The 15,162-nt window shown below is 41.8% G+C and overlaps 1 protein-coding gene across 3 annotated transcripts in view; it reads right to left on the bottom strand.

The window, feature by feature from the left end:
* mprip (myosin phosphatase Rho interacting protein) overlaps positions 1-15,162 on the bottom strand; it is an 82,572-nt gene that overhangs the window by 36,379 nt on the left and 31,031 nt on the right. For all 3 annotated transcript variants that reach the window (XM_061809941.1, XM_061809942.1, XM_061809943.1), the window contains exons 6-8: positions 12,225-12,399; positions 11,395-11,830; positions 6,312-6,438 (exon numbers count right to left, since the gene is read on the bottom strand). In XM_061809941.1, the coding sequence (XP_061665925.1) occupies positions 6,312-6,438; positions 11,395-11,830; positions 12,225-12,399 (738 nt within the window). The remainder of the gene's footprint in view (positions 1-6,311; positions 6,439-11,394; positions 11,831-12,224; positions 12,400-15,162) is intronic.

The raw sequence follows: 15,162 nt of genomic DNA, 5'->3' as shown, positions 1-15,162 counted from the left end.
TCTTTGTCTGCACACACTATTAGGTGCATGAGGAGAAAACATCTGGGAGAACAAGGAAAACCTATTTAACAGTATCAAAAAGAGTCAGAATCATAGCATGGGGGGCCATGGTGGGAAAACGAAACACAATCACCATGGGAATCCCACCACAGAATGGAAAGTGGAAATGAATTCAGCGCAGGTGAGCGATCTTTGACCCACAAACTACAAAAAAGGACACAATAGCAGGAGGAAAATATGGTAAGACATGGAAAGGAAAAACAGCTAGATGAATAGAGATGTGCTAGGATAGATGAAAACAAGTTGGAATGTGTCTCAAATCTCCCTTTCTAGACAAGATGGTTGAGAAAGTTGTTTTTAATCAACTCAGCAATTTCTTGAATTTAAATTTACTTTTTGAAACATTTCAACCAGGCGTCTGAACTCAACACAGTACAGAATCTGCTGTTATTAAAGTGATAAATGATAGTAAATGACTCAAGGAAAGGTGTCAATTTTGGTCTTGTTGGATCTCAGTGCGGCTTTTGATACGGTAGAACATAATATATTGCTGAACAGGTTAGGATTAAGTGAAACGGTCCTTAAATGGTTCAGGTCCTACCTGGAGGAAAAGAGCGAGTTTGTAACCATTGGAAGTACTCAATCTCAACAAATGGCAATGATGTACGAGGTCCCTCAAGATCAGTTCTTGGACCCCTCCTGTTCAGCCTGTATATACTCCCCCTTGGTCATATTTGTCAGAACTTTAACTTTTACTATTATAGCTATGCAGATGACATCCAGTTATATTTAGCAGTGTCTCCAGATGACGATAGTTCAATTGAGGGGTTGTGCCACTGTCTAAAGCATATAACTGGATAAGCCAAACTTTTCTTCATCTAAGTCACAAAAAAACTGACAATTGGCAATAAAGAAGAGAATTGCTGTTAGCAAATACCAGGATTCCCTATTTGTAAAAAGCAAAGACAAATTCTGAAACCTTGGTAATTCTGATAGATTCTGACCTGACTTTCAGCAGTCATATCAAGGCAAACACAAAAACTGCATTTTACCATCTGAAGAACATATTTGGAGTGAAGCCTTCTATGTGTCAAGCAGACCAGGAAAAGCTCATACATGCTTTTATCTCAAGCAGATTTGATGACTGTCATGAATGCTGCAGCTTGGGTTCTGACCAGAGAATATAACGCCTATTCTAAAGTCCTTCCACTGGCTTCCAGTCAGCTTTAGAATAGAATTTTAAGTTCTGCTACTGGGCTATAAATCACTAAATGGCTTATGCCATGAATACATGAAAGAAATGCTTTCAGAATAAAACCCAGTTGAGCTCTGAGATTGACAGACTCAGGTGAAATAGTCGGGGACAGAATCCAAGGGATTGTGCAGCAAAATTTAGCTATTATGCTGCACACAACTGGAATAAATTGCCAACAGAGGTAACGTCAGCTCCAAGTGTGAATGTTTTTAAATCCAGGTTGAAAACTTTCTTCACATGCTTTTTAGAATACTGTAATGTCTGGCATACAAGCCGCGACATATTTCACACGCTTTCAACCTTGCGACTTATGCGGTGATGCGGCTAATTTGTGCATTTTTACTAACAGCTGCAAGGGGGCAAGCAATCGGAAAAGGTAAGAGTGAGACCGGAATATATGTGCTGAGGAAGTGACTTTTACCAGCCATGTTAGTCCTGCGCTAGCACTGTGCTAGCATGTTGCTGATGTGTTACTGGCGTGTCTCAGTGATTTTTACCATTAAGTTGTTTTTTAACCGGCCCTGTCAGCGCCACGCTAGCGCTGCACTTGCGTTAAACTCTTTCCATGTATCATCTTTCTTTGTAAATATATTGTGTTTCAATGTGGGCACTTGCACCTTTTACACAGCTGCGGCATATGTATGTACCAAATGGTATTTCCTTTACAAATGTACTGGGTGAGGCTTATAACCACGTGCATTTTGCAGGCCAGGAATTACGATATTTCCACCTTTAATGATATTTCTGGCACTGTACGCCGCTTTTAATTGTAATTTTATTTTTCATTTTTAAAATACATATTTTGTTGTCGTTTTTGATTGTCTTTTTTCCCCAGTCTTGATTTTTTTTACTTTGTATTCAAATCATTTTAATCATGTAAGGCACCTTGTCTATTAAATGAATTATACACCATAATTTCTCGTGTAAATGCATCCTGAAGAAAGTGGACACCACTAAAGTTGACCTAAAAAAAAAAAAATGTACAATACGCACAGACAATTTGCTGCTACCTGTATGCTCAAAATATTAGGAATTGCCTGTATTTTTATTTTGCTACGTTTGCACTTGTATTGCTTTTCAAAAAATTGTCTATACAACACTCAATAATAATTTCATGCGTGTGCAGATTTAGCAGTAATGTATATCTCGGGACAGGCCACAGGACACGCTTGTCCTGGTCCCTGTAATTGTCAGAACAGAATCCCTAATCAACTCAAATAAATGCTTAGTGATGGTATAACATTTTAATACTGTTGATAACACATATTAGTCTTAAATACACAATTTAACACTGTTTAACTTGGGGCATTAAATTTGTGCATAGTGCAGTTTATCCACTACATCACACATCCTTGGCCAAGACTTCAAAAGAAGCATCTGACTCATCTCCAATCTAAAAATGATCCATAGTAGCTAACTTTGGTGCATCGCTGTGGGTCTCATCATTGATGACTTGGTCCAGTTCCGGTGCCTCCTCCATTGCATCACGAACAGTGATCCCATCTTCATCCCACAGTATGTCATCCTCTGTGCCATCCATGGCATTTGTAAAGAAACATTTTTGAATCCCAAGAGTCTTATTCCTCGTTATTGTCAGTGCTTTGAGGCATACTGTAGCTCCACAGTGCTAATAGCGCAGCCTCTTGCCCTCTGTTCTGTATAAGCTCTTCCTCCATCTCTAGAAACTGTGCAACTCTCCCACACCCCAAAAGTCTTCCATATGCTTTTTGATGGATTATTTTCTCCTCCGTCTGCCTCCATAATCACATTTGATTCAGCCACTTTTAACTGCCGTGCTGCTTCGCGGTTGCCCAGTTCTTCCGCAGGAGTGATGACACTTTTCTTTTAAAAGCGGCTGCATAACTAACCCTTGCAGTTGACATTTTTTTGTTTTTGTCTTAGTTAAATAAAAAACAAACACCCGAGCAGCCATTTCTGATGCTACGCTAATGGTCGTTAAATGGCAAACTCCTGCAAGCAGGTCAGGAATCTCAGGTTGGCGGCACATGTTAATTCACATAAATATGTCGCGTAAGACAATGAATATTATTTTGAAATGTAAATTTATGTTTTTTTAAAATACCATTCTACCTATCTGTATACAATGATACAATGTTATTTTCTTTTTATTTTTAATCTCTACCCAAATATAAACTCTATTGACTTATTGAAAATATTTTTGGAAAATGTGGACATTATACACGAGAAATTACAGTGAATAAATTTGCTGCCATTGGCTGCCATATATATATGTGGCACAGCTGGTAAAGCATTGGCCTCACAGTTCTGAGGACCTGGGTTTCAATCCAGACCCTTTCTGTGTGGAGTTTGCATGTTCTCCCTGTGCCTGCGAGGGTTGCGTCAGGAAGGGCAGCCAGCGTAAAAACTGTGCCAAACAAATATGAGCGTTCATCTAAAGAATCCCATACTGGATCGGTCGTGGCCCGGGTTAACAAACCCCGCCACCGGCACTGCTAACCTGCAGGGCGTCAGTGGAAATTCAATTACTGTGGGTCGAAGACAAAGAAGAGGAAGAAACCGGATTCGTCTTAAGAAGAAAAAGAGGAATGCGCAGAGCCTAAAACTGAGTGCAGGGACTTTGAATGTTGGGACTATGGCAGGAAAAGCTAAGGAGTTGGTTGACATGATGATTAGGAGAAAGGTTGATATATTGTGCATCCAAGAGAGCAGGTGGAAAGGTAGTAAGGCCAGAAGTTTAGGAGCAGGGTTTAAATTATTCTTCCATGGAGTAGATGGGAAGAGAAATGGAGTAGAGGTTATTTTAAAGGAAGAGCTGGCTAAGAATGTCTTGGAGCTGAAAAGAGTGTCAGATCGAGTGATGAGACAAAAATTTGAAATTGAGGGTATTATGTATAATGTGGTAAGCAGCTATGCCCCATAGGTAGGATGTGACCTAGATTTGAAAGACAAATTCTGAAAGGAACTAGATGAAGTAGTTCTGAGCATCCCAGACAGAGAGAGACTTGTGATTGGTGCAGATTGTAAAGGACATATTGGTAAAGGAAACAAGGGCGATGAAGAAGTGATGGGTAAGTACGGCATCCAAGAAAGGAACTTTGAGGGACAGATGGTGGTGGACTTTACAAAAAGGATGGAGATGGCTGTAGTGAACACTTATTTCCAGAAGAGGCCCGTTAGCCCCGGACGCCAAAGCTAGGCTAAAGGCCTCCGCTGCAGCCCGCTTCGTTAGCCCCGGACGCCAAAGCTAGGCTGAAGGCCTCTGCCACCACCGAAGGTCGGCTAAAAGCCTCCGCTGCCTGAAAGATCGGCTCGCGGCCCTCCACTGGAGCTCGCTTGTCAGACTCTGTGTCATTCCCGTCCGAAGAACCACCCTTGTTTACGCACTTATGTTGCACGCAGGCCTCCGCGGAGTCAGATTCTGCATCATTCTGCCCGAAGAACCATCCGAATATTCAACATTAATTACAGCCACAGGTTCAAATATGTATGGAAGTATTCCTCAGTCTTCTCGATCAACCGATACTGCTATTTCTTCATCAGATGAGGATAAATCCAAGAAATCAGCGCTGAGCATAATGGTGTCCCATGTAATCGAGCGTTTGGAACGACACAGTACACGTCACATACACCCACGTACATCACGTGACTTGCGAAAATGGCAGCACCCCTGAAAATTTGTAATTGTCGACAAAAATCTTCTCAAAACACTATTAAATGAGAGAGGATTTAGCATCACATTGACAAAATAGAGTACATATTACATGACCTATTGGATACACTGTTCTTGCCTCGCAGTGGATTTCTCCTTTAAACAATGTGATGCAATCAAGTTACATTGGGTGCTGTGGAAACACCATACAGTGAGGTGCAGCAGACAACATAAAGACTGACGATTGAGAGGATGATGAAGACATCGCAAAGTCTCACATTGGCTATTTTTGTCACAGTTTCTTTGTCATGTTTGCTTTGTTGTTATGTGGACCGCGCTAAGCAATAAAAAGGAGGATTCGTGGAGATGTGGGCAGAACGTGTTGGAGATTGTGAAAGATACACATCCCACGTTCTCCTCATTAGCAAGAAGTTCTTCTTTGTCTTCCTTCCTTGAGAAACTGTACTTGAAATGTCCTGGGTTGTGTAAACTTGGCTATCACTGGATGCTATATCAACGGACACGTAATTGACCATGTCCCTGAAGAAGCTGTCCCAGACTAAGCAAAAGGCTGCGTAAACCTGACAGGTAAAAATTCCTCATCAACGTCCTTGCCTGTCTGCTCTTTCAAAGTTAGGAAAATACGCCGTGCATTTTCCATTAATGAACATGAGGCTGACATTAAGCCTATGTTGATTCGGATCCTCGATCCATGACGTAAGTAATCTTTCCATCTCGGCAACGATCGATTGGGTTTTTTTTTCTTCATAAAAATAAGTTGCTTCGTGATCACTGTATCCCTCATTGGGGTGAAACCTTTCACGTGCACTGAAATACGGACTTTGTCCTTAATAATAATCCCCATGGTCAAGCGACTGAAGACTAAGTCTTTATGTCTGTCGGTGTTAATCCTTTCTCCCTTTTTTTTTTTTTTTTTTTTTTTTTTAATTGTGTTAAGCTTCAGTTTCACTGTCAAAAAAAACACCACCTTTCTTCTTTTGGGCCATAATGTGTAGAAAGGTGGGAAAAAAGAGCAAATAAACTCCCAGCACACAAACACAAATATGCATGAGCTAAGGAGAAACACGATGGTGGTGGTGCCATAATGGCGGACAATACCCGGGTGTAGTAAAGTCGAAAGGTTTTAGGTCGAGACAGTCTTGTATGTGTGTGTCTATAGATAGATCGATAGATAGAGATATATGGGTTCAAATATATATATATATATATATATATATAATTTTTTTCATTTATTTATTACGCACACATTATATTTACAAGTCTGTGTGTGTGTGTGTGTGTGTGTGTGTGTGTGTGTGTGTGTGTGTGTGTGTGTGTGTGTGTGTGTGTATTGTAAAGTGCTTACAATGCAGGCAGTGTTAGCTTAAACGTACTAATGTTACACGGATGTACAAAGGTTTGTACCTCTCTGTGGAAACGTCTGTGCTCACTGCGGCCTTGTCTGGCTCCACTCCTGCCTGACTCTTCCACTTCCATTTTCTCCAGATTCTCAAGCTCCAGGGCCTCCAACTTCTCAATAACACCTGAGCGACTGTGAATCAATATTCGCATGTCAAGTTTAGAGGAGATAGAAAATTATGTCCAAGTCATTGAAAAAACAAATGTTTTTTTATTCAAAGGATAACGTGTATTTTTGTAATCTTGATTGTACACATTGTAAAAGTACAAACATTGGCAAATGAACTGTCCCCCCGCCCCAACCCACTGCAGAACTATCCAGTACTTAGGACAGTTAGTTGACAATGGTCTAAAGTCCCTTAGCCAATCTTGGATGCAACACCCGATGTGGAGTTTCCCTTAGCGAATGAGGATACACAAAACAATGCCCATTAATACACTTTAAAAAAAAAAAAAAAAAAGCCTGCTACAATGTAAAAAATTACACACATACACACACGCACACAGACACACACAGGTCTGTGTAATAGCAAGGCTTGTGAAAAGTGAAATGTATTGCAGTGAGGGAACACGGTACCCCAAATGCTCAAGTTTGACACCAATTGTATTTTGGTACATATGAAATATGAAATTATGGAAAAGAACAGAATTTAATAATTATATAATATTTTAACGAAATGAAATTAAAAATATATATTTTGTGTTTGTGAATGTCATGCAGCTTCCTGATTTGAGGGCACCATCACCTTTAGGACTGCTTCCAACACAAAGACTGGGACTTATTTGAACAACAGGACTTAGACACATAGACAAGGGGCTGTACTGGACATTATTACCTTTTGTATGGAAACTGTGTGTATCAAGAAAAGCATCAGGGATTTTCCAACCCAGAAAGCCTGGATGACCAGCCAGGTCCGCTCACTTCTCAGGGCCTGTGACACTACCTTCAGGTCAGGTGACAGAGCTCTCTAAAGCACAACTCGAGCTGAGTTGAAAAAAATGCTTGAAAAACGGCAAGATGGAATACAGGAGCTGGACAGAGTCCCACCTTGCCAGCAACAGACCTTAGGTGTGACAGGGTTTACAAAGCATCAAACTTCAGAGGCTGTGATGCGACACCAGGAAACAAGTTATTTATTGGCAGAGGAGCTCAACAGTTTATTTGCTTGTTTTGAATCAGCACAGCAACACTCAGCTGCTCGTTTCCCAGCTCCAATAACTCCGCAATCACTGTACCAAAGCACGATGTGAGCCGTGTGCCCCAGGAAGGGTGTTAGCCTGAATGGAGTACCGGGGAAGATGCCCAGAGCATACGCCCACGAGTTGTCCAGCATCTTTTGGAAGATCTTAAATCTCTTACTGGCCCAAGCAGTCATCCCCGCCTGTTTGAAATCCTCGACAATCCTTCCTATCCCTAAAAAGAAACCCTTAACCAGCCTTAACGACTACTGCCCTGTTGGCTTCACACCAACCCTAACCCACCTCATCATGAAGTGCTTTGAGCGGATGGTTCTCAAGCACATTAAAAACTTGTCTCCCTCCTCTCACATGCACCTGGATCAAGGACTTTTCAACCAAAAGACCAGACTGTGAGAATCTGCTCCCACTGTTCCTCAACCTGGACGCTAGCACTGGCTCATCACAGGGCTGCATGCTGAGCCCCCTCATGTATGCTTTCTACACCTTTAACTCCAGCACAGTCCACAATAACATCGTTGTCAAAGACAACAGTAGTTGGGCTTATCTCAAAGAGAGACGAGACAGCCTACAGAGACGCGGTCCAGAAGCTTACAACCTGGTGGTCAGAAAACAATTTGGCTCTGAACAACACAAAAATAAAGGAGATCATTATGGACTACAGGAGGAACAGAACTGAACCGCCTCTGCTCTTCATCAACAACAAGTGTGTGGAGAGAGTCCGCTCTTTCAGGTTCCTAGGAGTCCTGATCTCTGCGGACCTCTCCTGGACAGACGGCATCTCAGCGCTCATCAAGAAGGATCAATTGTGTCTCCACTTCCGGAAAGACCTCAGAAAAAACAACCTGGACACAAAGGTGTGCCAGGCCTGATACCGATCATCCAGCCTGCTGATGTACTACTACTCTCTCCATCTGGTACGGGAGCTGCACTGAGTTAGACAAAGCAAGGTTTCAGAGGACAATTAAAGCAGCACAGAAGATCATAGGCTGGCCTCTCCCCCGTGTGGCAGACATTAACTCCAGTCGGTGCCTCAGCAGAGGTCAGAACGTTAAAGGTCTACTGACACGTAAAGCATGATTTTTAGTATGTTTCTAATAAATTAAAAAAAAAAAAAAGGCAGCCGGAATGGACCCATCCGTTTTTCACCACACGTCATTATGTTGTTGTATATGGATTTTTGTACCTCCTGCCATGAAAATCCTCTGGAGGCATTTGTGTTGGAGAAGAACCAGGAAGTGATATTTTTTGCAGTAGAGGGTCGTGTGTTTATATTGGTTTATACCCATTGTTCCTGCAAAAAATTACTTGTTTTTTTTTTCTCACCGGCTGAGCCAAAATGCCGGCTCATCGTATTACTGGATTTTGGTTGAACACTCGGGAGGATGGATTCACTTCACACTTTTCCAAAACACCTGGTTTGGTGTGAACAATGGATTGCACATGTGTAAAGGCCGAAAACTTTGTGGGTTCTAAATGACAGGTAGGTGTGTATAGAGCTATTAAAAAAAATAATAGTTGGGGGGGACTAATTTGTCTCACAGTTTAGGGCATATGTTACGTGTAAATTTAGAATAAATTGCCTTTGTCAAAAGGCAACATATAACACAGCCCTTGTATTGGGTTTGAGACAATTTAATCACACACACAATACAATACAAAACAATAAAATAAACGTACAAAGAGTTTAGTAGCATGTAAAATGAGCTAATTAGCTAACTAGATGTATAGTCACCAAACTTGAACAACTTCTCTGAAAGTAGCAATAATAAAAAGCTCCGTCGGCGTTCGACGACAATCTTTCTCTCAGAACGTAACAAAAGATCCGCATTATATCAGTAGTGTCCATTTACTTGTTCGTTAGCAGTACGATGAATAAAAAGCTCCGTCAGCGTCCGATGACATAATCCTTCACTCAGAACGTAACAATAGATCCGAGTCATATTGGTAGTGTCCATTTACTTGTTTGCTAGAAGCAGGATGAATAAAAGGCTCCGTCGGCGTCCAACGATGTAATCGTTCTCTCAGAACATAACAAAACATCCGCGTCATAATAACTTCATAAAGTACGTAAGTCAGCGGTGCTAAAAGTGCCAATGTGCATAGACCGGCGTTGTTACTGTTCGCCGGCGTTGTTGCTGTTCGCCGGCGTTAGCCCTGACGCAGAGGTGGATTGGGCGGGTAGGTGGTTTGGCTGCGTGCAGGGAGGAGAAAGGAGCTCTCTCCCCCCAATGGGGACCGGTGTCTGGGGACCCCTGAAGCCGTTACTTCGCCCGGCATGAGTACGCTACATTCACAAGACTTGTAAGAGTTAGGAAATCGAACAATTATAGGCCTGTCATTTTGAATATTTAATCGGGTTACTCGTCCGTCTGTCGGCGAGTCTGTTGTTAGTTAGAAGTGATCCGCATATCATCTAAATACGGCTCGAACAATCGGGCAATATGGCCCCAGTCACTTCACTCGATTCTGAGATGTTCTCTTAAAGAGGCCCCGTAGCTCAGTGGTTAGAGCACTGGTTTGGTAAACCAGGGGTTGTGGGTTCATATCCCACTGGGGCCTCCACGCCCTGAGAAGGGTTGCGTCAGGAAGGGCATCCGGTGTAAAAAAAAAAAAAAAAAAAAATTGTGCCAAACATACATGTGTGTTCATCTGAGATAACACGCTGTGGCGAACCCGAAAGGGAGAAGCCGAAAGAAACTTACTGAGATGTTCTCTTGAAAAAAAAAAAAGAGCTTCAGTCTCAGAAAGGGCATCAGAAAAATCTGAAAATCTCTCTCGTTCATCTGCCATAGCAGATCTCAATGGTGACTATCCCAGTGTGACATCAACAAATGACGTTCCAGGCAATATGTCTGCCACTGGGATGTCGAGTGAGAATTCCACAACTTTGCGCATGAATAACATGTTCTCTACTCATTTTTTTGTATAGACAATGAAGTGAACAATATTATATTTAGTTTTCATAACAATATCTTTTTAAAAATGTTTGTATGGATGTCAGTTGAGTTTTTAGGACACTACACATCCCAGTTCCCAGATGTGTGAGCTATGAGGCAGTGCAGATGTACAACCCCCCCCCCCCCCATAATAAAAAAAAGAAAAAAAAAAGAGGGCCATCTTGTATCTTGCTTTGTGTAGCCCAATAGAGATGCTCTCCCATTGGCTATCGACGTAGCATCTTCCTGGCATCTCATTGGTTTGGAGGGACACAAAGCTTTACCCATAATGCTATCCATTCCTGTTGGAAATTTGATTGTCACTGAATCACGGTAGCGCTGTCACACACTGCCACAAATCGGTAAAGTACAACTTTTTTCGGATTAATTTCTCAAGTAGAAATACCACTGTCATCAAAAAAAACAGAAAAATTATAATACTTGTTTCATATAAAAGAACAGTTAAAGGTGAGGTGAAACATCAGATGACATTAGGCAACACTGCCATCATATGAGCCTCTTTGCGACTTTTTATAGGGCCACAAGAATTCATTTGTATTTTGGGCCAGGACTCTACTTTTAGCGCATATCTAAATGAACTATTCAGTTGATTTGAGAGCCTCGATCAAAAACACGCCGATCCTGGAGTAAGACAAACTTCATGAAATGTGGAAAATTAAATTTGCCATACGCATATGCCAATACAAAGTAGAGACAGAACTTTAAATCAGTTGCGTAAAAATGTTGGTAATCTGCTAGATGTCCAGGATCTAAATGGTGATGTCAATTGTTCCAAAAGACATGACTCAATCAATTGAAATTGTTTTGTTGTCATTTGTTACACAATGTGCAAACTGCAATGGAAAAAAGATTGGAGGGGTGTTCACACTTCCTGGCAAATGCCCAGTGTTCCTGCTGCTGAAAATGCGCCAATGGAAGAAGAGGATACTGACCTCCTCTCAGGGCTGAGAACATTCCTGTCAGGGCTCCTAAACCGGCCCCTCTTCTCCGCCTTTCTTGCTTCTGCCTCCAGCCTTCGGGATCGAGGCATATCATGGTAGCTGTATGAGTGGTTCCCTCTCTGGGTGGCTGTGTGGCTCTCAGTGCTGGTCACTGTGCTGCTGCTGCTGGCATCGGAGTCCAGCGAGCTTGCTGAACCACTGATGTGAGAGCCATTAGAGAGCAACGAGCTGCCAGAAGGGAAGGGATCACTGGGAGCTGGTGAGAGGCAGCGGGGTATACCACCTAGGCTAGAGCAGGAGCCTGTTGGTGAAAGGAGGTCACTGGGTGGTTGTGGCACAGAACCGTGCAGCGCCAGGCTATCCTGATCCACTTCATCGCAGATCACCGAGCCTGCATCAGACCCCTGTCTGATAGATGTACATTCACCTAGAAAACAAATATTGTATATCAATTGACATCTTAAACCAGTAAAACAGTACTATATTTTCTCACTACTGAATCATATCAACCCACACACTTGTCAATAAGACATTACAGCTCACAGTGCAGGTCAGGGGAAATAATAATCATATGGTCAAAGGAAGTGCCTGAAAAGGTCAGAGACAGAATTTTGTCAATGGCACAAATATGGCCAAGGTCACCAAAAAATTCTGCTGCACTTATGGTTCCTAAGAGCACAGTGGCCCCCATCATCCTTAAATGGAAGAAGTTTGGGACAACCAGAATCTTTTCTAGAGCTGACCATCTGGCCACGAACGGAGTAATCGGGGAAAGAGGTACTATTACATGCAAGTTCTCAAAGGTGTTTTATTATTTTTGCCTTTTGTATGTGATGGTGAAGATCCTAAGGAAAGCTCAGCAGGGGCCCATACTGTAGCACATTCAGCCTCTCTTTGGTTCAGCTCTTCCTGCCAGATGATGGAAGTGGAGTCCGGAACTTTCTCTCCCTCAGGGATGCCTGAGCCAGTCACTGCTACTTTGGCTGGTCCTGGCTCCTGTGTGGAGGAAGGTGAAATAAAAGCAAGACACGTTTAATATGTAAATGGAGGCAAATAAATTTTTTTTACACAGCGCATGATTAAAAGCATTTGAATACAAATAAAATTTAAAACTGGAAAAAATTTTTTAATTAAAATACAATTTAAAACAGCGTACAGTGCAAGAACTATTAAAAAGTGGAAATATTCTACAAAGCTTGAGAAAAAAAAGTTTTCAACCTGGATTTAAAAATATTCACACTTGGGACTGACGTCACCTCTGCTGGCAACCTATTCCATTTGTGTGCAGCATAATAGATAAAAGCTGCTTCACTATGTTTCCTTTAGACTCTGGGGTCCACTCTTTGTCCAGAGTCTGTCGATCTCTGAGCCCTACTGGGTTTGTATTCTGTATGCATTTCTTTCATATTTTCAGCACCTAAAACATTTATTGATTTATAGACCAGTATCAGAACTTTAAAATATATTCTAAAGCTGTCTAGAAGCTGGTGTCAAGACTGTAGGATTGGAGTTATATCCTCTGACCTCTGTTCTGGTCAGAACTCGAGCTGCAGCATTCTGAATGCGTTGCATCTATTTAATGCTCTTTTTGGGGAATCCTGTCAGAAGACCATTACAATAGTCAAGTCGACTTGAGCTAAAAGCATAGATGAGCTTTTCCTGGTCACCTTGACACATGCAAGCCTTCACTCTAGATATGTTCTTCAATTGACCCCTCCGTAGAAATTGCGTCATCCGCGTTGCTGACCAATGAGAGGCCAGAGATCTGCATAAAACACGCCCCTTTTTTGCACCCGCCGTTCCCTCAGACAACGTTGCATGCTCCAGTATCGCTTTTGTTCGCGTTTTATTGCGTATTTGGATTCTTTAACAATATATATGGTTAAGAGGTGTAGTCACGGACTTTGTAATAGTGACGACAGGTATCCTGAAAGGCTAGTTGGTGGAGTTCAATTCGTACCCTTTCCAAAACCGAAGACCCAGTACGAAAAATGTCTTCGATGGATCAAACTTTGTGGAAGACCGCATCATCAACTGAATCCATCTAAAATCAACCGGAACAGAAGACCGAGTACAAAAAATGTCTTCGATGGATCAAACTTTGTGGAAGACCGCATGATCAACTGAATCCCATCAACCGGAACAGATATGTTTGCACGAAGGTAAGCCCTATATTTGATTTTCAATACATGTCTCATATAAATGAACTAGCAGTTCTTCGCTTGCATAACATAGCTAAGTGTGAATGATTGACACACTTGATCTGTGTTGAGCGATATTTTGCGATGATCTGACTGCACAAACGTGTCTCTGTTCAGCGCTCCCGAGCTAAGCTAAACCGGACTTTGTTTGTTTGCACGAAGGTATGCCCTATATTTAATTTTCAATACATGTCTCATATAAATGAATTAGCAGTTCTTCGCTTGCATAACATAGCTAAGTGTGAATGATCGACACACTTGATCTGTGTTGAGCGATATTTTGCGATGATCTGACTGCACAAACGTGTCTGTTCGGTGCTCCCGAGCTAAGCTAAACTGGACTAGCGAGTCCTAAAAGCCTTCGATGTGCACCGAGACACCAAGACTGAAGGAAGGATGTTTGAGGACACTAAAGTAGTGATTGTCGTACTCGGTCGGGACTTACGTAGGTTTGGCACTAATTTAATTAGATAGAATAGAATAATTATTGAGGGGAGCGCGTTACGTTACACAAAGAAAACGAGAGAAACAACTCGTAAATCAAGCCTCGCCTTCTTCTTTTCCTTCATATGGCATTTCACAAACGGCTATACAGATACATATACAGATTCTGCACACAAGTGTAATAGGTAACACGAAAATAGGAAACTGTCAATGACGAATTCGTCTTTGGGTTATAATATATTATATTATGTGGCTTCTCGGTCTTCCTTTGACTCCGGAAAGATCTTGCGCTAATATCAATGGTTTCTCCGTCGATATGCATGTAAATACCATTGAAATACCCCTCGCTGAAATACTTGAAGCCCTGCTGTCTGCTTTTCAACGATATTTCACTGTTAGCTAAGAATGCGAGTGGGAAATCAGCTGGTAAATCGGACAGTTTCGCTCTAGTCTTTTCTTGCTGTGCCGCCATTTTTGCTAATTGTTTGTCTGAGGTTAGCACACGTGGGGTGACGTAACTTCAGGAGGCGTGGTTCAGTGCCCTGTACGGAGGGGTCAATTGGTAAAAGGCAGCTTTTGTATTGATTTGAGATGACTCTTGTAAGTCACGTCAGAATCTATCAGAACATCAAGGTTTCTGACTTGGTCTTTGGTTTTTTTAAAAGATAGTGAGTCCAGCTATTTATTAACAGCAATCCTCTTTTCCTTATTGCCCAAAACATTTATCTCAGTTTTGTTGTGGTTTAGTTGAATAAAGTGTTGGCTCATAGTTAGTTACAGTAATTGCTTTAGACAGTAACACGACACTTCAATTAATCAGTAGTCATCTGGAGAAACTGCTCTATATAGCGTTCATCATTTGCACTGCCTTTGACTTTGCATCGTTATGACAGTCAAAATTAAATTTCAGAAAAATTTGACCCAAAGGGACCATATACAGGCTGAACAGGAGGGGTCCGAGAGCTGAGCCTTGAGGGACCCCATTCATTCATCATTGTCATTTGTTGAGATTGAGCACTTCCAATAGTTACAAAGTAGATCGTTTCCTCCAGGTAGGACCTGAACTATTTAAGGACTGCTCCATTTAGTCCTACTCATGTTTCTAACCTGTTCA

The sequence above is a fragment of the Syngnathoides biaculeatus genome, chromosome 22 (assembly GCF_019802595.1).
Source record: "Syngnathoides biaculeatus isolate LvHL_M chromosome 22, ASM1980259v1, whole genome shotgun sequence".
In the NCBI taxonomy this organism is placed as follows: Eukaryota; Metazoa; Chordata; class Actinopteri; order Syngnathiformes; family Syngnathidae; genus Syngnathoides; species Syngnathoides biaculeatus.
This window is presented reverse-complemented; position numbering and strand designations above follow the sequence as displayed.